The sequence below is a fragment of the Lolium perenne genome, chromosome 3 (assembly GCF_019359855.2).
Source record: "Lolium perenne isolate Kyuss_39 chromosome 3, Kyuss_2.0, whole genome shotgun sequence".
NCBI lineage: Eukaryota > Viridiplantae > Streptophyta > Magnoliopsida > Poales > Poaceae > Lolium > Lolium perenne.
Genome location: NC_067246.2, coordinates 167,001,925 through 167,024,354, shown reverse-complemented (window position 1 = coordinate 167,024,354; position 22,430 = coordinate 167,001,925). Strand labels below are relative to the sequence as shown.

At 41.4% G+C, this 22,430-nt stretch overlaps 1 protein-coding gene across 1 annotated transcript; it reads right to left on the bottom strand.

Moving 5' to 3' along the window:
• Window positions 1-445: 445 nt before the first annotated feature.
• LOC127323520 (callose synthase 7) lies at window positions 446-19,873 on the bottom strand. The gene is made up of 42 exons (XM_051351635.2): window positions 19,414-19,873; window positions 19,143-19,243; window positions 18,942-19,054; window positions 18,766-18,844; window positions 18,547-18,657; window positions 18,315-18,455; window positions 17,815-17,919; window positions 17,585-17,676; window positions 17,392-17,515; window positions 16,188-16,319; window positions 16,025-16,101; window positions 15,824-15,914; window positions 10,291-10,413; window positions 10,098-10,215; window positions 9,541-9,869; window positions 9,411-9,463; window positions 9,261-9,321; window positions 8,469-8,550; window positions 8,334-8,383; window positions 8,162-8,248; window positions 7,967-8,074; window positions 7,776-7,864; window positions 7,621-7,702; window positions 7,377-7,537; window positions 7,155-7,281; window positions 6,962-7,065; window positions 6,802-6,886; window positions 6,549-6,700; window positions 6,233-6,342; window positions 6,019-6,141; window positions 5,878-5,943; window positions 5,608-5,794; window positions 5,410-5,527; window positions 5,002-5,124; window positions 4,498-4,616; window positions 4,330-4,413; window positions 3,254-3,366; window positions 2,948-3,177; window positions 1,570-2,370; window positions 1,421-1,471; window positions 1,153-1,338; window positions 446-879 (listed from the first exon to the last, which is right to left on the bottom strand). Exons 1-42 carry the CDS (start codon window positions 19,625-19,627, stop codon window positions 640-642), a joined length of 5,742 nt encoding a protein of 1,913 aa, XP_051207595.1. The 5' UTR covers window positions 19,628-19,873; the 3' UTR covers window positions 446-639.
• Window positions 19,874-22,430: the final 2,557 nt, after the last annotated feature.

Below are 22,430 nucleotides of genomic sequence, written 5' to 3'. Positions count from 1 at the left end.
TTTGGGAAGCGTCTCGGCGCGACTGCTCGCTGCTGTTCGTGTTCTTCATCGCCGGTTCGACTGCTTCGTCGACGACTGCGACTACACCATGGGCGACATCAACAACTCCCATGGTGGTGGTGGTGCTGCTGGTGCGACCTTCTCGGTCGCGATGTACGTGCTTTTTCTCTCCAACCTTGCGCTGCTACTCATTCCATGTTCAAATCTTATGCATGTGCTTAGTCTGATGTGTGTGGTTAAATATGCTTGTGCATCTATAATTTTGCTTTCGGTAATTAAACATTTTGCTTTCGGTAATTAAACTCACACCTTGCGCTGCTTGTGCAACCTTGCGCTGCTACCCATTCCATGTTCAAATCTGATGCATGTGCTTAGTCTGATGTGTGTGGTTAAGTATGCTTGTGCATCTGTAATTTTGCTTTCGGTAATTAAACTCACACGAAAATTGCCTAATAATCCAACAAAAACATATACTAGCGATTCTCCTACTATTGTTGTCATACATTCTTTAAAGATCGATCATGCGTAGAGAAACTATGGTCCTATCAAGAGCCACCCAAAATCGATCATGACACATGAATCTTGAGCATGCATCTTGCTTTGCTGTCTAGGTGAATTCACTATGGAGAATAAATCCAGTCATTCTATGTCCCCAATGTCCTTCTGTCCGGCAAGTATCCTTGAGATCTGGAGGCCCCGGCTGAAGGCTTGGTTGAAGAGTAGCCGTGTCTGGAACTCTGAGACGAAGGGAAACCATGACAAGAAGCCGATGGGAAGGAAGAGGACGAGACCCATGATGTTGTCGTATGCCCTCCCGAGCTCCCTGATGGACTCCCAGAGCGTAGTCCTCCTAATCACTGGCGAGCATGCTTGTCCGATCTGCAAAGAAGAAATTTTGTATATCAGTGGAAGAGAACGCAATGAATGGGCTGCACCTGTAAAACACAAGTATACTACTACTAGAGTTGCTTCTGAAGTTCTTATTAATGAGCTTTCAGTCAACTGCTAGAGTATTAAGACTCAGATGTCGTTTTCCGGTTCTCTCATGAGCGGGTAGAAAGCAAAGAGTTCGATTTTTTTTTTTGGAGTACTTCACTTTTTTTGGTGCATATACATATAACTCAAAAGTAGGTAAATAGAGGCTTTGCTCACCAGAAGAATACACCAACCAGTTGGCAGGAACCCGAGAATACAAGCGAAGACATCCGAAATTGTGAGGTTACATACAACAAATAGGACCGCCATCACAGAAACAAAGCCAAGGAAGAGAAGACCCTTCAGAATGCGGAACATTAGCTGCAGATCTGTCCCAAATTTCTGCCGTCCTATCGAAACCATCTGAAGAGAAGGTAAATCATCCAGATGGTAAGACTTTTAAGCTTCGGAGGTAACTGGTACAAATGAAAGGCCAAACCCTTACCTTCAAAACTACTAGAACTGTCAGCATAACCAACCATGACAATCCATATACCTTGGAGTCGAAAGGAAATGGAAACTTCATTAGGATACCCTGGAACTGTATGAACTACAGATGAAACAAATAGAGCAGATCATATGTTGAGAAAATACCAGAATGCTTGTGCTGCGGCGTGCTATGTTCAGATGGTACACAATACCATACTGGTAGATCAAGAAACGAAGAGAGAGGATGATTTCCAAGAGACGAGCACGGATGCTGGTCTTCTTGAGGTGCTCCTGCTCACTTGTCCACCAAGCCTCCCAGCTCTGATCCACAGACATACCAATACCCCCTCGGTTTCCCATCCATTTCCTCCAATCTGTCCAGTCATCCACCGTCTTCTGCCACTCGAAGCATGACGGATTGAAAATAAATGGTGCAAATAGCCAAGATGCAACCAGGAACCATATGGAGAAGGTCACAAATAGGTACAAACGAGAGCTGCGATATGACTTCCCATAGGCTAGATACACAACCAGAAGTATTAACAGCTCAAGTCCTTTAACAAAATGGCTTCGGGAGTACATGCGATAATTTTCAGCAAACTTTGCATGGTACACAACAAATCCACGCCCCGTGGGTCTGTATTTAGCGCCACCATGGAGTATCGTTCGCCCGTAGTAGTGTGTTTTGGTACCAAGCTGAAATGTGAAGAACACAGAGGCCAACTGAAGCTGCATGATAACAAACTCTCCTAATGCTGTGCGGAATCCCTTCTCTAAGCCAACTTCCATGACCATAGGGAGGACAAGCAGCAAACCAAGCTGGAAAACAGACTGTGAAGCCAGTGCATTTTCAAGAGTCTTCATGTTGTCCTGAATACGTGGGTCCTGAAAAATAGACTTTTCCAGACCACTCATGACAAGATATAACCTCCCGTACAAAAATACATAGACTGTAATTACAGTAACCTGAAAGAAGGAACGATGTATGTCAGTATATCCCAAAAAGGCAGAATGAGCACACTACATGTTGACACCATGGCTAAACTTTCGGTTATGTATATGTATAATAACTAAATCCCTGAAAGGCACGATTTACAAGAATCCCATGAATGATGCCAATTGCCAAATATTGCTGATTTTGAAGGATGACATTGCAAACTAACTAGAGATGCAACTGGGATCCTATCAAAGTCCCACTTATAGTTCATCTTTTGATTTCTAGTTCAAATTTTGCCCCAAATTTTGAATTAGAAACCACAAAACGAACTATAAGTGGGATTTCATGGGATCCCACTTGTCACCTTATAACTAGCCATTTAACATACTGGTGCATGATGAAATACATGGCTTGAACTTTGATTATCTCCACCTAATTTATGAGATTTTTTATTTGCAAACAAATCTCATAATGTGGATTTTATGTAAATTTCCAGTTTGGTTCTCTCCTATGGTCCAACCATAAAAGGATCAGAAAGAAGAAAATAACCTAGGCATTAATTGGATAAATGTTCTCCCTAGATAGCTTGAGTTATTGTATTCTTACCATGCTACTGAAATAAAAGCCAACTGTAGTGAAGTAGAAAGATAGCATTCTATAGAAGTCAAATCTGCGTCCAAGACGATAGATGTCACGACTCAATGTTTGTTCACCATTGCCATTTGCGACCTTAGCTTCAAAGCTTGAAATTTGGTTCATTCCCACATCACGTCCTTTACCAACTTGCATGTACTCATGATGTGTGATATTTCCTTCTCTCATTGTCGAATTAAAACCTAAGAACATTGATTTCAGTGAATGCATTTTACGTAAGGGATGATTGCAAAATGTTCATATGAGATGCAAGCTTACCTGAAAAGATATCTTCACTTAAATTTATAGTCTTTGAAGCTTTACTTATACCACCCCTAGTAATATGGAAGAGTCTATCAAAAATATCAGGATGGCCATAATGGAACCTAACCCTGTAGTACATTAAAATGAGTTAGAAACACAAAAAGTCACATAATCAAAAGAAAACGCGCATCTCACATACAAACATGAAGAAGGGCTTCACAAAATTACTAAAAATATGACATCGTTTTTGAGATTCTTGCTTCCATCTCGTAATTTTTTTTAGTTACCTTTGTACATAGTATGACTGTCCGCAAAGTTAAAATTAGTGCACTAATTTTAACATACTATGTACTGTATGTTTCTTCACAAAGATGGTCTGACATGTTTCTGCACTAACTTTTCAAATAATCATGAATTGCTCTCTTACCCACTTCCTAAACCTTCATACTCTGTAGAATTGTAATAGTCTAGTTGACAAGATCTAGTGACTTGTCAGTACTTACGATTTAACAGTATCTCTGGCTACAAAGGAGTCTCAATTTATGTAAACACGGTTTTGTTATAAACTTTCAGCAAAGTTGAAATTAGTGGTTAGAGCAAAAGTACATTTTAGCTAGGAAGTGCCTGAAACTTGAAATGTTATGGTGTTAACATTAAGAGTATACCAATCATGGTTAGCTTTCTTTATTTGTCAAACCATACACCAAAAATTCAAATTTTAATCATACTTACAACCTCCTAACTTTATAAAATATCTCAAAGGTCTTGCCTTCTTGGTAGTTCAATATATCATCCTTACTAGACTTACTAGACTATAACTATATTTGACATATTAGGAATTTATTGTAGAAGATGTGAATATTTTTTTTTGTGGGGGAGGACATGTGCATAAATTTATCTACTTTATTGTATGTATGAAAGTTTTTTAGTGCAAATTATCAGAAGATAAATCTGAAATGATTTCCAAATACTAAATAAAAGCAAAAACGATAACATTATAAGTGGAGCTGACAACGAACGATCGATCCTATTCTAACTAAAAGCATTGGATCAATAGCTTCTATATGGAAATGAAAATAAAGTTTACATACTTGAGAGGATTGGCCAGAACTCGCTGTCCAATCGTTACAAAACTGGTCTCTTGATTGGACATAAACCACGCAAGTGATGAAACACTAGAATATAAAACGAAAGTGTAAAAATTAGGATGAATATCAGGAAAGATAAAACTGTACAGAACTTTGGATAAATGGATGAACCTTCCAGTAAAAATGTGCTCTCGAAGACCTAATATAGTGGGTTTGCTCTTTCCGTAATTTTCGCTTCCGAACTCCTCGAGCACATTTCTCATTTTAAATGCCTCTTCTAGGTAATTGTCCTACAAGCAAAGGAGCAATAGATACCAATATGTATCAGGAATACTGTAGGACCTTCAGGTTATTCTCAACTGGTCCCATGGTTTCCCCATGCATGCATTGAACAGCTCGTCCACAATGCAGATTTATGTTGTTCCTCTTTACCACTAACATGGTATTGGTATCAGAACTAAAGGCATTGGGCTCAAGACCTAGGTTTCACGATTTAAGAGATACCCATGCATGCCCACAGATCCAAGTGGTGAGGACAAGAACTTGGAGTGAACCAAGTCGCACCTGCGGCCCACATAATCCTATATTGTTGGCCTGGTTGGGTCTTCTTCAACAACTTGAGCTGAGAATAGACTGGTTGACGCATGGAATACAATGTGGAAATGAAAATTGTACCTGATTCATATCAATGGCCTGGAGTGCTTCTCCCCTGGTGAAAATTATGGCATGATTTTGATTTTCAGGTTTTCCCTCTCCAATATCTGTGGGTTTTCCGGGAAGCTTGATGCGGTAAATTTCCTAAATCAAGTTTACAGCACATAAAAATGTTACTTAATTAAAGATGCATAGGCAAAAGATGGTGAGGTGTTTCTTTACATGAGTTTCAGTCTGCATACAGCAATCAGTTCATACAAAATTTTGTGGCACCAGCAATTTAAAAAACAGAAATAGAAGTGCATTTTTAGTTTGGAAATACTATCAAGAAAAGTAAATAAAAATAATTCCTCTACCTTATTTGTGTAAGAAGTTAACGAATCTATATGATGCAAATAAAGTTCAGAAACCCTTATGTTCAGCAAGTACCTCATCATACTTTTCACCCATTCCTTTGACAAGAACAGAATAGTAAGTCTTCTCTGTTGTTCCATTTCTGGTCGGAGCTTCTACCTCATCAATATAAGCAATCCTCAATGATGGGTACCTGTGCATTTTGGATATCATATGGATTTGAGTAACCTACTCAAGAGATCTTTGTTAAGAACTAAATGCACTAGGTTTTACGTTATCATGAGATTAAGGATGTTCAGATAGCAAGCTTTATCTTTGACATCCTTGGACATTTTTTGCACGCCGTAGACCTGACAAGAGACAACATAGGTGAATTTGATATCAGCAATGGCCAGTGCCATATCTACAATGGATGCGCCCTCTTGATAGGATGCTGTTGTTCTCTGGCGGTCTAGTTGAGCTGCAAAATACTAAATGGAGTTAAAAATATATGCAGATCTGCAAAGAGTGCAAAAATAGTAACAGGGAAACAATTAATCTAACCAATATCAATTCTATCTTGAATACATTGAATCTCAAGTGCCCTCCTGTAGTACATCATTCCTCTCACTAGCACAGTAAAAACAGGGGAGTTAGACAAAGTTAGATGTAGTTCATGCAACACAAAGGAGTTAGTAACTTTACCAGTTCTGGTCAGTGTTTGTCCCCTATAAGATGCCCAGGGTGCGATTTCATCCACCCTTAATTTAAGGGAATCTTCATCCTTTGGTTTAAATTTTATCCGCTCGAGACAATTATTCCATTCATCTATTAGTATGCAAAAGTTCATGATGAACATTTATTGACAGCAGAAGATAATTAACATACACAACTGTTAGATAAATGAATGTATGAGTACCTGGATATATTTTCCGTAAATAGAACAGGATGGATATGCCGTCCTCGTTTTTCTTATGAAGATCGTCGTTCGAAAAGAGTACCTCCTCTTTGAAGTATGGAGTTAGAACACTGTGAAAAAACAAAGGCTGTTAACCGCATATCCTCTTCAGCAACAAATACGTGGTATGATTAAAGCATCAGAAAGAAACAAAATCAAAAGAAAAATCTGTAGTTGTTTTCACCAAATAGTTCAAAAGGGAATTGACTAGTTACCAAGAAACAAAAAAGGATTCAAGAAAGAAAAACATGGAAGACCAGTGAGTTAGGTTTCTGACCTGAAGGACATCATGTTGCGGACCTGTGGAGCCCTTGGCATTTTCATAAATAGTGAGTTTGCAAAGAAAGTGATCCTGCGCCGAGCTTCCAAGTTCGTTGGCACGTAAATTGCAGATTCTTTCGTTGTCAGCAACAACTGAAGCCTAACACACTGTTAGCACAGAATTCCAATAAACAATTAGGACATCGTTGCTTGTAAACTTGTAAGAATGAATACTACTACTGAAATAAGTTTGCTAAAAAGGATATGACCTTCTCCCTCCAAGCTTCATCCTTTATTGAATCCAGATTGAGATTTGCAAACAGTTGATTGGTTCTGTTTTCATCCTTCAAAATACTGGGATTTGCAAGAACGTTGGTTGTTAAAAACTATTTTGAAGGTGCACATTTCAACAATCAGCATAGATCTTACCCTTGTCCGTTTTTCATAATATCTTGTGTGATGATTTCCATTATATCTTGTAACAGATTGGCAATTTGTGTCTTGATTGTGTCGTGCTCCTCTTGCTCAGTTCTCTGTAAATCAATTAATCAGTTTTTGGAGTGCCAAAATGAAAATATAGTATATCTTGCTAAGAAATCACAAGAATGTAGGTTATCGGTACCAATAGTAGAGTTAGCAGCTTATCGAACTTGGCGCTTAGTTGAGGAAGTTCATCCAATCGGAATTCTTTCACAAGTGACTGACGGCGTATGCTATCATCAAGGCTCTCACGTATTCGGTCAACAACTCTGTACCCATAAAGCAATGTATTAGTCACTGAATTAGTTAGCCACATGATCATATGATAAGTTAGTTTTTCCAGAACAAACATGATCTGACTTACTTCTTATCACTTGTTTCTTCTGTAAGGCTGTATAGAATATTTAACAGTGTCTCGTAGCATTCTATTACGGCATAATATGTGTATGGATCCTGCTTTATCCTCTTTCGCAATTCTTCATCCCTTTTCTTGACACTCTTTGCCATGTCGAGTGCAATTGGAATCTAGAACATCATAATGATGACTACGCTATTACCCCAGGGAGAAAATCGAGTGGTTAAACTAATTGACGATAACAAGAGATTACCTTGCTAGCAAGAAGGAAAGGAGGCCACTGAAAAACGCTAGTGTCACCCACAGATGATGGAACAATCAATAAATCTCTCTCCCTAGAAGAAAACGCAAAACAGTTTTAGAAGCATGCCAATAAAAAGAGAAGAAAGATTAACACCAACAACAAACCTGTTGCTTATTAAGTCTTCATCTCGCATAGAGATGATAAATGCATTCCATATGTCAGAGAACTTATCAATATGCAATTTTTTGTCCTCCTGGTGAAAAGGGTTTACACAAGTATTAGAAAATACAATAAATCAGCTATTGTGCCAAATTGAGTGTCAGAAAAGATTGCAACAAGCTTAGCAAAACTTGACCTCACGCTCACGCCTCTTTGATTGACTACCATGCCTAGGCACAAGATGTTTACCAAAAGCTTTTGGGATTGCTTCGAATCTTGATCTTAGCATTCCAAGGGTTCGGATCTGCAGGAAGGTAAGCACTCTACAAAGTTTACTAGCAGTAGCTAAAGCATCAACACTCTTGACTGTAAAAATAGACATGCTACCAACCTCACCCAATCGGCTGAAGGCACCATTTACTCCACCACATATTGTGGAAAAAATAGCATACCATATTTGTGTATCCATGAAGTATACCTACAGAAAAAAATTAATTAAGATCTTGCTATACATGCCTCCCTTCCACCCTCACATACACGAAAACACATGAATTAATACGTACCATGACAATTGGTGCCCATATAGTAAAAACAACACCCAAATTATGCTGCACTGTGAAAAATTAGTACCCTATCAGTGTTTGAAACCTTATCAAAAGAATTACAATGGACACCGCAATACTACAACATAATCTTACAGTATGGAAAGAACTCGTGCCACACATAATTCCCCCGTCCCAAAAACATAATTATCTTGGTAGGCCCTACTAGAGGAGAAATCTGCCAACAGTGATCACAACACAGAATGATGTCATTACACTTCAAATTTAAAGCTGCACTAGAGAAAAAATGGTTATACATGACACAAATAAAGAAGGGGGTGCACTAATTGGGGTACCACGGGATAGGATTTTTTGTAGCAATTTTTGTTTTTAAATGGAGAGGGGTTTACAATATATAAACATAATTGTCAACGATTAGTTGGGGCCTTGGGGGGTGCCTTATCTTATTTTACCTTTTTATCGGGTTAGCCAATGCCTGGTTAAGCTGGATACAGTAAGTTGGTCAGACAAACCTATCTGTACAAAATATCTAAGTTGTGTTAACCCCAAATCAAACTGGAACCCTCGATTTTCATGCTAACTTTGCCTCTGATGGTGGGGCGGGCTGTATGGATTATTCTCCAAACGTTGTTTCCTCTAATGCTAGGACAAATAAAAATGCAATAATAATCCCGTGACATGCCCACGGATTAAAAAGTAGCCATACCAATAAGATGCATCTTGTTTTTCGAAATCTCACCCCCTATCCTAAGAACCTCTCAGTTAAGCGTGCTTGGCTGGGAGCTATATTGGGATGGGTGACCTCCTAGGAAGTCTCCCAGGGTGCGCACTAATAAGCACAAAGTGCACTCATTTACGAATCAATAATAAATCCACTATTATACCTAAACTAGTAAAGTATTACTATAGTGCCTAGATTATACTAACCTCAACATAATAACTGAAGGCAAGTTTGCATATAAGCAATAGAATCCAGAATGTTGTGTACCTATTTTATGAAAAAAAAATGTTAGTGTTACAAAAATATGGTAAAATTGAGAGTTACTTGCAACAAATGAAGAAGACAAGGAGACCTACTTAAGAAGTGAACATGTGTCCTCATACATGCCTCGGGCAACATATAATTTTGGCTGATAAGTAAACAACATGTGAGAAACGACAACTACAGTCAATTGTACCGAGTCATTTAGATAAATCTCAAATATACCTGTGTCCACCACAAAAGGAATCTAACAATGCGAGAATTTGAGCGTTCCAATGCCCTTCGGATTGGTAGAAATATGAAAAACAAGGCACTGAAAATGTTTGGCAACATGTAAAGAGCAACTGCAAAATTATAAATCGACTGACTCTGGAAATTAATCCAATTGCTGAAGAACTTAACCAGGCCTGTGGGATTTTGAATAGAACTTGAGTACGTCACTGGAAGAATTATCAACCAACCAATAGATACAAAAAATTTCAGTACATGTCGTATCATCTGCGAGCACACCAGACTGCTCCAAGCCTTCCAGTTAAGAATTATCTCAAGTGTGGCTGAAATTTTTTAAGAAGCCAGTTTAGATAATGTACATCATTTGAATAAAGAACAGCCAAAGTAAGTTCAAATTCTGTTGAGATGCAAAAATGAAATTAAGTAAGCACTGCCTAAAAAGTAGGAAAACCATGTGGTACACGTGGTGAGCACCTAAACAATTGTTATACATACAAAGAACAACTAAAGTAAGGTTACAAGGTTCAGGAAGTCCCAAATTACATCCGCACCTTGAAGGAAGTTTAGAAATGCAGCTGTTATGAATATTGTCATAACATTTCTGAAAACAGTTGGGTCAAATATAGCAGAAAGTGATCCAGAAGGGCTCCAGGCAATAATTATCATGGCCTAAGAGAAAAAACAAACACATGATATGCAAATAAGGAAACATGTCATCTTCGAATTGAGTGATAAAGTTCATACCTGGAGAGCTAATATGAAAAAAGCCCACATTCGATCAAAACTTCTGAAGAGATGCAAAAATGTACGAATTTCAACAAAATTTGTTTTGGACATCCTTCGTCTGCTAATTGAACGATCATGTCGCTGCATAGTGCACACATCTAAAGTTAGTTTGATTATACTCACAGAGATGTTCAATTTTGATTGAATATTTTCAGAAATACACATATGAATCAGTGGGTGCAAATATAGTACACGTCCCACTGGAAGTATCAAATTACGTGCATGTTCATTAGCAAAAGCGAAATATGTGATGCGGGGTTAGAAATACCGTCGGCACCCTAATCAGAACGAACACACCTGGGGTAAGACGGGTGCAGATGAGCACCAACCTTATAAAAACGTTGACCAATGGGGGAAAGATCCCTCCCTTGGCTAATCTTGTTAGATAGATGAGACCTCTCCATCAATTTTTCACGCGGATAGCACCCCGTTTAGTTCAAGCACGCTTCAGCTGCGACTCGAACCCGGGTAGGCCGGCTCAACACCCTGAGCTCTAGCCACCAAGCCAGCGCTTGGTTCTCGCTTATATGCTTAGAAACAAGCTATTTATCCCAAGTTGGTTTTTTTGTGTGCTTAAGTCAAGTAGGTTCTTGAGATTGATTTTGTTAGACTGAGTTTGTTGGGAAATTCAAAGGAGCACCTTTTGGTTCCATGAAGAAATAAAAAGAAACAGAGATCTGTGCCTTTTAATTCCCATCGAGAAATAAACAGAAATATAGATTCGTCTGATCATCTCCACAAACAATATGTCTATTTTTGTTGTCATTACAGCACCACCCAAACCCAAGGGATTGCAGACAGACGCTCGCCTCTCGCACTATTACCTTATCCAATCCATAGCCTTAACAAAATCAAACATTCTTTCTCTTTTGTTTATTGTCTTTGGACAATTCTCATTTCTTTCCCGCCAGTGAACTAAAAAGATTTCATTTACCGGAGAATACTGTATTGTTGTGTATATAACTGTTTCATGTTTTGTTTTGTTTACGCATGGAGAAGTTTGAGACTTTGATGAACAGCAGACTACTGGATTGTATCGAATTGCCTGCAGCCCTGCACCATCCAGTTCATCCAAATGTCCAAATTGATGGAGAAGGATGGACAATATAATTCAACACTCCCCCTCAAGTCTAGGCTCCACCAGACATTAGACGTGGGATCCATCAAGCCCACAATTATATTTATTAATAGCGTGCTTGCTGGGTCGTCGGCTTGAGACCTTTTGGCTCTAATAACATATTGAATTGCATGCACCAGCCAGTTCCAGACTTCGGTTTGAACCGTTTGATGAGTGTTTCTTGGTCACTTTGTAATCTCTTCTTGTGATGATTCGATTGATCTTGTGTGTTCTCTCTCCTCATGTAAACCCCCGTGTATTTATTTCATATATGTTCAAACACAACATAGCCCTGCCAGGCACTTTCGAGTAAATATCACAAGCAGTGGGGACAATTCCCCTCGTCATTCCAGAAAAAAATGACTTGGGTAAAGATGGCCTCATGAGGGTTAAGGATGCTTTCAGAAACGAGAGTGGGTTTTAACCTAGAAACTTCTGTCCCAAAAGCGACTACCAAACTCTGCCCTCAGTTAACAGTTTGAAGAGCCTCATTAGCCAACGGGCTCACATTTCCTCATGAGGGTTCGTTTAATTTGGTTCGTTTAGGGTTGAAAATGGGGAGGACAAATGGCATGGGGACACACCTTTTCCAGTTATGTACCCTAGATTATTCAAAATTGTTCGGCATAAACATTGTGGCTGCTGTTCTAGGGCGGTACACCCTCTAGTGGAGTTTTGCCGGACACTCAAAGGCGAGCATTTAGGTGATTGCAACTCCATTATCCCTAAGGTGTTGGAGGTGCAACTAATGCAGGAGCACTGTACATGAACCGCTGGTTGAGCGTAGCTGGATCACCAACATTGCAGGGGCTTTGAGCCCGCTCATCCTTTGGCAATATTTCGAGGTCTGGACCCAGCTTCGACGAGAGGTGCAGCTCTCCGAGGAGGCAGACATGCTGATCTGGCATTGCACGACCAACTCCAAGAACTCCTCGAGGTCCTGCTACTGTGCTACAACACCCTCTTTCAAGGGGCGGTTGTGTTGAGATCTTGAAAGCTTAACTCAGAAGTCTTGGCTGCCACAAAGGGTGAATTTTCTTCATCTGTAAACTATAGCCTATTTTTTGCTTTTCTTCTATATAATTTTGTACATGCAGCACTCATGCATGGTTCGGAAAAAAAATCTTCATCTGGCTTGCCTGTCAGGACAGATGTTGGACGGGGGAGCGGCTCGCGTGCCGCGGACTCATACACCGTATGAGTTTCCCGCTATGAAACTAGTTGGTTGAGATGATGGTGCACATCCTCACCGGTTGAACTTTTCGGAGGCGATCTGGTACGAGGTGTCATCATGGATCCGATCCACCTCTAGACCTCCCACGACTTTGCGGGCTGGTGGCCGCTGTCGCAGCGCAACGTCCTGGTGGTTTGGAAGCATTGCATCACAGCTTTCTTCAACAATGCTCGGCCTTTCTTGGCCTCCTTCGACACGATTAGGGCAAAGGCACTTTCATGGGCAAACATGGGGACTCGTGGCCTTTCGCTAACTTCTCCTCTAGTGCTAGTTTGGGTTGAGTTGTATGGCGCGGTCTTCATCCAATCTTGGACTTGTACATAAACATCTTTTCCATGAATGCATCGAAACATAATGCTTTTGCGTTTTCACATTTTTTTAAGTGGGATTTACACACCACTGGATTCTTTTGGGAACACTTCAGGTATTCAGGCTTAGCTTAATGGATATGTTTGTCTGATTTAGATTGAAATGGTTATGACATCTAAGGTACCCTAATAGATAAAGGCATTCAAATGGTTTCACTACTGAAAGAGTCATTCTCGCTAAAGATAATTTGATTAAAAGGAAGTGGCAGCGTGACACTTGTTGCAGCTTTTGTTATGAACAAGAACCTATCCAACATCTATCTTATTACCGTGGTTCAGAATTTGTTGCATGGCGCACTGTGAATTTATCTTTTATTATGACTCCAGCCCTTAGCATATCACATATTTTTGGGTTATGAGTCAGGGGGTAGATAAGTCGTTAAGGCCACTTGCTTTGGTCGGGGCTGCAGTTGTTTTTGCTCTGTTTGGCTATGCAAGAATGATACTATTTGACAAGAGTGTTGGTTCAACTAGACCAGCAACTCTGTCCCGAGCGGCCCCTCCCGAGTCGCTCCTCTCCTGAGTGACTCCGGGGGAACCCTAGTCTGCTGCCGTCCGCCGCATCCTGGCCACCGCTGCTGCCCTCCCTGGCGGCGGTGGCGGCGCCCATCCCCTCGACTGATGGTGGGCAGGGGAGGCGTATCCCGGCGGCTCTTCACGGGAGGAGGTGGGAGGTCGACTCTGGGGCGCAGGGCGGCGTGACTCTTCCTGGCCGGCGCTTAGGTTCTCCGGCGGGAGGCGTTGAGGAGGAGGGGTGTGGCGCCTATGGAGGTGCCCTTACCTGCGAGTTCCGGTGGAGGCTATGGCCCGATCTGGTAATCGTGGGGTTAGGCCGGTGCTCTGCACTGGATCCCCTTGTTCCTCTTCTGCCTTCTCAGCTTTGGAGACGACCAGCGGTGTGGGGACCTGCTAGTCTTGCGAATTATGGCGGCAGTCCTTAGATTTCTTCTCGCGCCAAGATGCAGATCTGCCGGTGCCTATCCTCATCGATCTGACGGATGTGTCGTGTTCCGGAAGGCTCCGCCGGCGCTCCATTAGGCGAATCAAGCCTGGAGGTTGCCAGATCGGGTGGAATTCGGTCGAGCGCACCCATGTTTTTACTCTGGCCGTTTGGTTACAGAGGGAGCGTTTCGAAGCTCTGCTGGCGGTTATTATCATGGAGCATGTTTTCGTTCCGTGGTGCTGGCGGAGAATGACATGGAAGCCGAGATGTGTGGTCTTGCAATGGTGACTCGAGTCTGGGTGGCGAGGAGGAATTGGCTTCGTGATCGGTGTCTTTGGAGCAGCGGCATGCGAGTGGGGCGAATGCACAGGAGAAGTTCAAAATCTTACCTTTCAGGGTGAAAATCCAAGGTCTGGTCTTAATTGGTTGTGTCTGGCAATGTCCTTCTTGAAGGTATTGTTTTGAGAGTGAGGATTTTCTTCAGGGTGAAAACCTAAGATCTATGATCGGGCGACGACAGCGCTGGTGCACTGTTACCTTCTTGGAGGCGTCGCTTTTGGAGAAGCTGAACTTCTGGTGCTGTCATGGTGGTGTTAGTGTTGTTGTTTAAAGGATTAGATCACTGTAGCGGGGCTTTTTTTTTTTGGTAATTCTTCTTTCTTTTTTTGGCTGTGTGCATCCGTAATGTCGCTAGGGCAGTGCGTTGTTGCAGAGGCTGGGTGTAATTGGTATCTCTGATATTAATATATGCTCTTTGTAGAAAAATGTACTTGTTTCTCTCGTATACAAACTGGCTACGGTCATGGGCGTTGTTATAGAAGGTTCAACACAGGGAGCTGATGGAGCTTGGTGCCAAGAAGCTAGAGTGGATCCCAGGGAGTTTATGTCCAGTTTGGACGGCATGCTAGATAGGCTTTGGTGTTTAGAGCGGCCATGTGTGTCATGTCACACTCTAGTTCTGTCTAGACATCTTTTGGGGCTATCAATTTTTTGCCCAAGTTTTGGTAACCTGTAAACATTGTAGTAAGTTTGAATGCATGCATTTATAATGCAGAGGCCGGGGGTAATAAAAAGTATGCATTATCCAAAAAAGTAAATGGTACAAGAAAGCAGATGTATTCTCCATAAAGTTTCCATTATCTGATTTTCGCATTGGAGCTTGCAATTTTTTATGAATCTTGACATTCTTAGTTTCTTACTGAAATCATGAAGTAAATACTTTAGCACATTTCTAGGGAAGCTTACAAGTTACAAGTATAACACATTTACATAAAAATAAACTGTGCACTTTTACCCACAAAAAAAAACTAGTAGCGTTGCCAAAACATTTACTTGCTAGCAGGAGTAGAAATATATTTGATATCAAACAGTAAACTCTTGTGAATTGAGATTGTTGGCCAAATAATAGAGAGAGTATTTAATGTTCACCACAGATGTGCTTTACTAGAAAAAAATCACCACTCATGATTCCTCCAATTGCAGGAGTCACCGTGCAAACACTCTTTATTCCAATTGTACAACTAAAATATATTCTGGTTACATATCTTTTTTTTTACAATCCATAGCTTTCTTTTAGTTGGCCGTCATGTGAATAACTACAATTCCGATGGTGCACTACTTTAGTCTGTTACCACCATACTAAAACAGATAGAGTAAAGGAGTATTTATAGTAGACTGAAACCCCTAAGAAATTCAACAAATAAATGATGTATGCTATGATAATATGATGCAACCTGACATGTGGAAATCAACAATAACATCTTATCCTTATGCAAGATTGCAAACAGTATCTGGCGCACAAAAAATTGGGCAATGGATTACTTAATAACCTCAATGTCATCTTTAGTTTTTGTAGGATCCCCAAAAAAGTCAGAGGCTGGATTCATTGGCCATCCTAGTTGTTTGAAGCATTTCTTCGACCTGAAAGTATGGAGGTTTATAACAAAGGCATTGGCCAGTAAGAAATGATTCTTCAGATCCTATTCATAGGTAAAGCACAAACGAGCAGTTAAGTGTTAAGAGTAACTTACCAAAAGTATTCATTCAGATCATCATAGTTTCTCCACTTTGAGTGGCTCACAGTACCTTTCTTACTCATTGTAGCTTCCTTTCGCATCAAATGAACATTGAATGACATGAGCATAACAAAGAACATTTAGCAAGGAATGCTATATAAGACATCTGAGTGCTTACATTGTGAATAACACTGTAGATGGGTTGGATAACCAGCTGTAGAAATGCGTCATCACTCCCCTCTCGCCGGAAGGGTGGGTCAAAAGGACCTTCTTTTCTATCAGATATGATGGCATATAAATCCCTTGCCATCTAGATCACGAATTTAGGGTAAAAAACATTGGTCAAGAAATTAGCCTTGGGATCTGTTTACGAGAAAAATGTAAAACTCTAACAGAAGTTTTTCATGCAGCTCCATTTTTTAAAATGTATGTAAAAATTGTCATTTCATAACAAAAGATACAGATGTCATAAAAACATTGAAGAACAAAAGGAGACTTGAACTATCTGTCAAGCCAGCTATTATTTTGCGTACCTCAGTATTACATAGTTTTCTTTGGATTTTATGCTCATCCATAAGCAGTTAATGGGTTTCAGGCATTACACCATTTACAGCTGGTAAAAAGCACGTTTTTTTCCAGTGGCTATAAAAATGTGTTAAAATGTAAAGGACTCCTGAATTTACAAAACAAGCATAGGAAAACTGTGTATAGTGTGGTATAGGTATTCTCAAATAATCAGCCGATGACAAGCATCTTCCTCCGAAACCCTCATCATGTGCATTTCCTGACACTCATGTTTTCAACATAAGTCTTTCTTTTTTACGGGTGTGATAGCCTATCGGGATCAGTTATGCATAATGGAGTGTAGTCAGAATTTTTTTGTTCTCGGGACTATAGAGTACCATCACAACATGACCTTCAGAACTCGACTGTAAGACTTTTGCTCATCACATGATTATATGATCACTGCCATATGAATAGGTCTATGAACTTCACCCTTATGCCACCCATAAGCTTATATAGCTATATATAATGAAAAGATTTGGCATTTACTGCCTTGTAGCATTACACCACAGTGCATTTTAAAAAAGGAACTGAACATACTAGATTATCAATAAAATTGCAAGGAATCACTGCCATATGAATAGATCTATGAACTTCACCCTTATGCCACCCATAAGCTTATATAGCTATATATAATGAAAAGATTTGGCATTTACTGCCTTGTAGCATTACACCACAGTGCATTTTTAAAAAGGAACTGAACATACCAGATTATCAATAAAATTGCAAGGAAAGTATGAATTTAAATGAAAATAAATCCTATTCAAGAAATGTTTCAAAAGCAGAATTTCAGATGCAAGAACAAGATTGCCACTTACATGGTGAAAGATATAACAAAGGCATTCAGGCATAAAGCGAACATTAGAAGCTTCACCCCAAATCAGCAAATACAACCCTATGTAAAGAAGCTCTGGTTGTTGTGTGGAGGCATCGGTTGGAATTCTGCATGAAAAATCTCCACAGTTAACGAGGATAATTTCGAGCCGTGCCAAAAAAGGTTATATCACTTACTTGATGTTTGACTCCAAATGTAGATACCGACACCATGAAATATAATTTTGAAAAACTTTATTCATCAAGTGCTTCACTGTATTACTATGTATCTGCAAGAGATATTAGAAGCTCATGAATCAGTTTAACATGGACACTCATAGGAGCTCAAAACCATTTGAAAAAGGGATCCACGAAATCGAATTGATTCAGCATTAGCCAGACAAACAATGTTTGCAGAAAAGATTTACCACGTGATTTTGTCTTCCACCCTGGTCGACAGTACCACTTTCTCTCATATCGATGTTAGCAAGCAGCAAAATCAAATGCTCCTTTTGATTTTCCACGTTACCTTTCTACAACAAATAAAGCCAACAAATTATGAAACCCTTAACAAATAGAAGGACATAAATCTGAAGGACGAAATTCATCACAATACAAAAAAGGTTGAAGGAGGAGCTGTTCTCAAAGCCTGGCTTCACTAGCTTGCCTAGTCTTTGTGTGTATCTTTTTGTGTATATCCAGTTACCCACCTTCCCCATCTATCCCCCTGAGGCCCTGACCAATTGTACAGTCTCTGTCTCTCATGTATATATTCTCTTTGTAATATAATTTTTAATTCATCGGCCTCCTCTATGGTTTTCATTAAAAAGTAGGAAATAGAAAACCAGATATTTCAGGATCATATGTAGTCAAAAAAAAAGATCACATTGTTGTTTAGAATATAATTTAAATATTTGCTGGTTTCCACCTGAAATCCAAATGTTTGCCAGAGCCAATCGAGCAAGTCACGAACAATAGGTCCATCTGTTTCTTCAGGCACGGTAGTCATATCTGGCGTTGGTGTTGGAAGATTCTCCATCCTCCGAAGAAGATCCACTGCTGCTTTTATCTGCCGTTTTCACGTCCAAGAAAAGCATTCATTCAAACACATGTGTATAAAAGAAAGTAGTCCGGATAAAATTTACAGTATATGACCTGACCTCAGGTATTTCCATTACAGGTTGTCTGGGACCAGAAATATTAAGGGGTAAAATGTTGTAATGTGAAAATGAAGCTTTCTCCTTTTCAACCCCTTTAGCATACTGATCAAACTGCAAAACGAATGTTTCAAGTTATAATGTTTGAGGATGTGCAAGGAAGCCTTGAAGATGGGACATGAAGTTGCAGTTATTTGCAAAAAAAATTGCTGGATGTAGAACCTCAGACTTGTCTGGTGTGACGGTTTTTAGCACGTCATAAAGGACAGATGCAATTTGATAGCATCTCGCCATTTCGTCCCTATGTGGTACACAAAAAGGTGAACCTAGCTTAAGGATGACACTATTATATTAGTTTTTACAAGAAGATTGTTAATACAGTGCATACTAAAGCTTACGGTTTTTTCATGTTGAGACCCTCCTCCAAATTCTTTCTACAATAAAGCTCATAGAATCTCTGGATCTCCTTTGCATCCGTCGATGCAAGCCTGCGCTTAGTCTCTTGTTCATCCTGCCAAATAAAAAAACAGCAGCATTTTTTGCAGTTGATTTGCTTATGGTGTTGAGTATTCAGGTCCAGCAGCATGGCATGCCCATACCTTTTCCAGCCTATGTAAGAGATAGGTTTTGAACTGCCTCACTCCACGCCCACTTGAGTTTGGATCCATGGTGTGCGCCTTCTCGAATGCAGTAAAACGGCCTTGTGTTGTGCACCCAGGACAGGAGTAATAAGTCAGGCGGGAAAACAAAACAGGCGAGGAAGAAAATTGACAATGATCAGTCATGCATCCCCTGTTGGTGTGAGTAAAAAGTCAAAGCATAATAGTGGGGGGGGGGGGGGAGTATGAATGAGCAGGTGAGTATACTGACAGAGGTATGCGACGCGCGGGTTGTCCTCCTCGATCTCGTTGGCGGCGCGGAGAATGGGGACAATGGGCGCGAGGGAGGAGGGCACGAGCTCGCTCTCTATGATGTCCCCGGGCTCCTCGCCGGAGAATCCGTCCGTCCTCATGGTGATTGCCCGCGACATGTTCCTCGAGCGCTGCCGCTGCGGCCCCGAGGGGCCGCCGCTCGACATGGACATGGAGTCTCCCCGAGGTGGACAGCGCGGTGGTTTCGGTGATGGAGCAGAGAGAATACGGTGGTTTCGGTGATGGAGCAGAGAGAATACGGTGGCGGTGGCGGTGGTGGTGGTGAGGAAGAAGGGAAGGGAGCGGAGGGGGGCAAGGCATCGTCTTAAGACCGGCCGGGGAAGTGCGATGCTGAGGGAGTGTGAGTGTGGAGTTGGCTTTTTCGCTTTGTTGCTTTGGCTTTCGGGGGGATTAGCCTCTCAGCGACAGCGGCAGCGGCAGCGAGCTTCCCTTTTTTCTTTTGGTGTGGACGGGCGTCGTACGGGGATGGCCGACGAGGGAAGCAAGGAATTGGCAAAGGTGTGGGAGGAAGACGGAGGCGGGCCAGGCTGACGGGTGGGGCCGGTTCCTGGCTTTTTCGGTTATTGTTATTCCATTCCCTGCTTTAAGTTGGGTTGCCGTGCTTTTCTTCTTAAACAAATACAAATACTCCTCAGGTTTCATGCTTTGGTTCATGTCGCCCTCGGTGCCGCGCCCTGCTTAGTGCGGGGTGATAAAGGAGCGCACAACAACGAGGATTTTACCAGCTTGCTTAGTCACTAGGTTATGGCTCAAGGTAGTCTGTTCTGGCATGTTTGAACAAAAATAAATAAAGATGGATAGGGGGGCCACACTGTGTCTGTGTGCACCTACATAATTCATGTGTACCAATATACTAGTACAAGAGTATGAACTAGCTTGCCACAAATACTAGAAGAACATTCAAATGCATTGATACAACTTGGAGGATACTTTCCTGCTGCAATGGTCGGTATGCAAAAGCGCAAAGCGTCGGCACCCAGATTCAAATCCTCACCTCTACCTTAATAAAAATGTCCCTCTTCTTGTTCTTGCATCCGCCACCTCACAAAACTAGTACTAGTATGAACTACAAAATCGATCGGCACATGAAAAGAAAATTGTTTTTTAATTCAAACTCTGATGTTCATTTACTAGTCACTGAGTTTGTCTTTTTTCACTTCTCGTAGTTGAATACCGGTCTATTTATTTTCCGTATACTATCTTTCGAGGTGCTTTGTCAATTCCAGGACATTTATGTGTGTTACTTCACCACCCAGTAAGTATCAAATTCCTGTGTCCTGCTCCCAAGTCAAGACCAAATCCACCTTCGCTTGCTTTGCTCGCCTATCATTATGTTGGGAAAAGACTGAGGTGGCGGCCGGCCGGCTAGCTAGCTTCGTAGGGGTTGATCCAACCAATTGGCCGAAAGGTTTCTTAGTACTTATCAAATATTCAGGAGTGAATAAACTAAGTCGGTCGCTTGGTATGTTTGAATAAGATAACAAACAACAACAACAACAACAACAACAACAAACAACAACAACAACAACAACGGGGAGGGGGACAAGTGAGTGGGGACGGGGGAGAGGGGCTCTCACCGAATGGCGGCGGCGCAAGGTTGCGGTGGTGGCGGCGTTGTCCTCCTCCTCCTTTGCGGTGGCGGCTCGGGCTCGCGCGTCCCCTCCTCCTCGATCTGCGGCGGTGCCTTGGGCTCGGGCGTGTCCTGCTCGGCGGCGGCGTGGCGGTCCTCCTCCTCGCAGCGGCGCTAGGTGGCGGCGTTAGGCGGTGGCGGTGGCGGTGGTTGCGAGAGCACATTGGGCACTAGGGTTGGCTCGTCGGGGAAGAGAACTGCTTGTGAGTGGGGAAGAAAGAAACGAGTCAATTATTTCACCAAGTGTCTAAATTCTGTGGCGCACCCCTGTAGGTGCGCCACAGAATTAAGAATTATGTGGCGCATCAGACGTGACATGCGCCACAGAATTTCTTAATTCTGTGGCGCACCTACATGGTGGTGCGCCACAGAATTTAGACACTTAGCAAAACAAAACGGGTTACTGCTGTGCCCTGACAGATACTTAGCACTAGCCTAGTGGTTAAGGTCAATGTTAGCCCATTAGTAGCCAGGTTCGAACCCTGGCTGCCACACAATTTTTCTTCCTTTTTTTCATATTTTAGTTACATTTCAATAAATAACACAACATTAGTTAGTAATTAGTAGAGAATTATAAATTACTTGTCTCATACAAACATGTTTTTGTTTCTCTCACACACACATGCATGTACTTGTCTAACACACACACTCACACACATGTGATAGACCAAAAAAAGATCTTCTTCGTCCCGGCTCCGAGCTCTAGCGTCTCTTTGCAATCTTCTTGCCATTCGGTTGTTGGCGGTTGAATACTTTATGTTGGCCACCTTGAGATTTCTTCACGTGAACGGACAACCTTTAGATGGTAGGGAGGTCTTCCTTCTTACTTTACTAGTAGTAGGCATGTCGAAGTGCCTGTCGAATTCCTCCTCGATCTTCGGGTCACCGTTCTTTTCCAAGTCTTCCTCGTTGGCGTCTCCTTGCATTCCTATGATGCTCCTCTTGCCCCTCCTCACGACAACACGGCTAGGCCTCGACGGATCAGTGATGAAGAAGCATTGGTCAACTTGGCTACCGAGTACACATGCCTCATTTTTCGCGGATGCGTTCTTCGATTTTGCATCGGGTATAACCATGGTGGTGAAATATCGGCCTTCTTTTTTGACCTTCTTGACCCATCTCACACGAAATATTGGCACCGTCTCTCCACAGTAATTGAGCTCCCATATCTCCTTGATCCTTCCAAAAAATCTTTCCTTGACATTAGTCTCGTCATCGGCGTATGACAGCATAGTTACTCCTGAGTTTTGATTTTCACTATTTCTATCCTTTTCCTCGGTGTAGAATCTGTAACCGTTGATGTCGTACCCCTGATAGGTCCTTAC

Coding starts and splice junctions, on each gene's coding strand:
- LOC127323520 (XM_051351635.2), bottom strand. CDS start 19,627: ATGTCCATGTCGAGCGGCGGCCCCTCGGGGCCGCAGCGGCAGCGCTCG. Junction 9,464..9,540: donor TCCTTTTGTGGTGGACACAG/GTATATTTGAGA, acceptor TTTACTTATCAG/CCAAAATTATATGTTGCCCG. Junction 4,617..5,001: donor AGGCCATTGATATGAATCAG/GTACAATTTTCA, acceptor CTTTGCTTGTAG/GACAATTACCTAGAAGAGGC.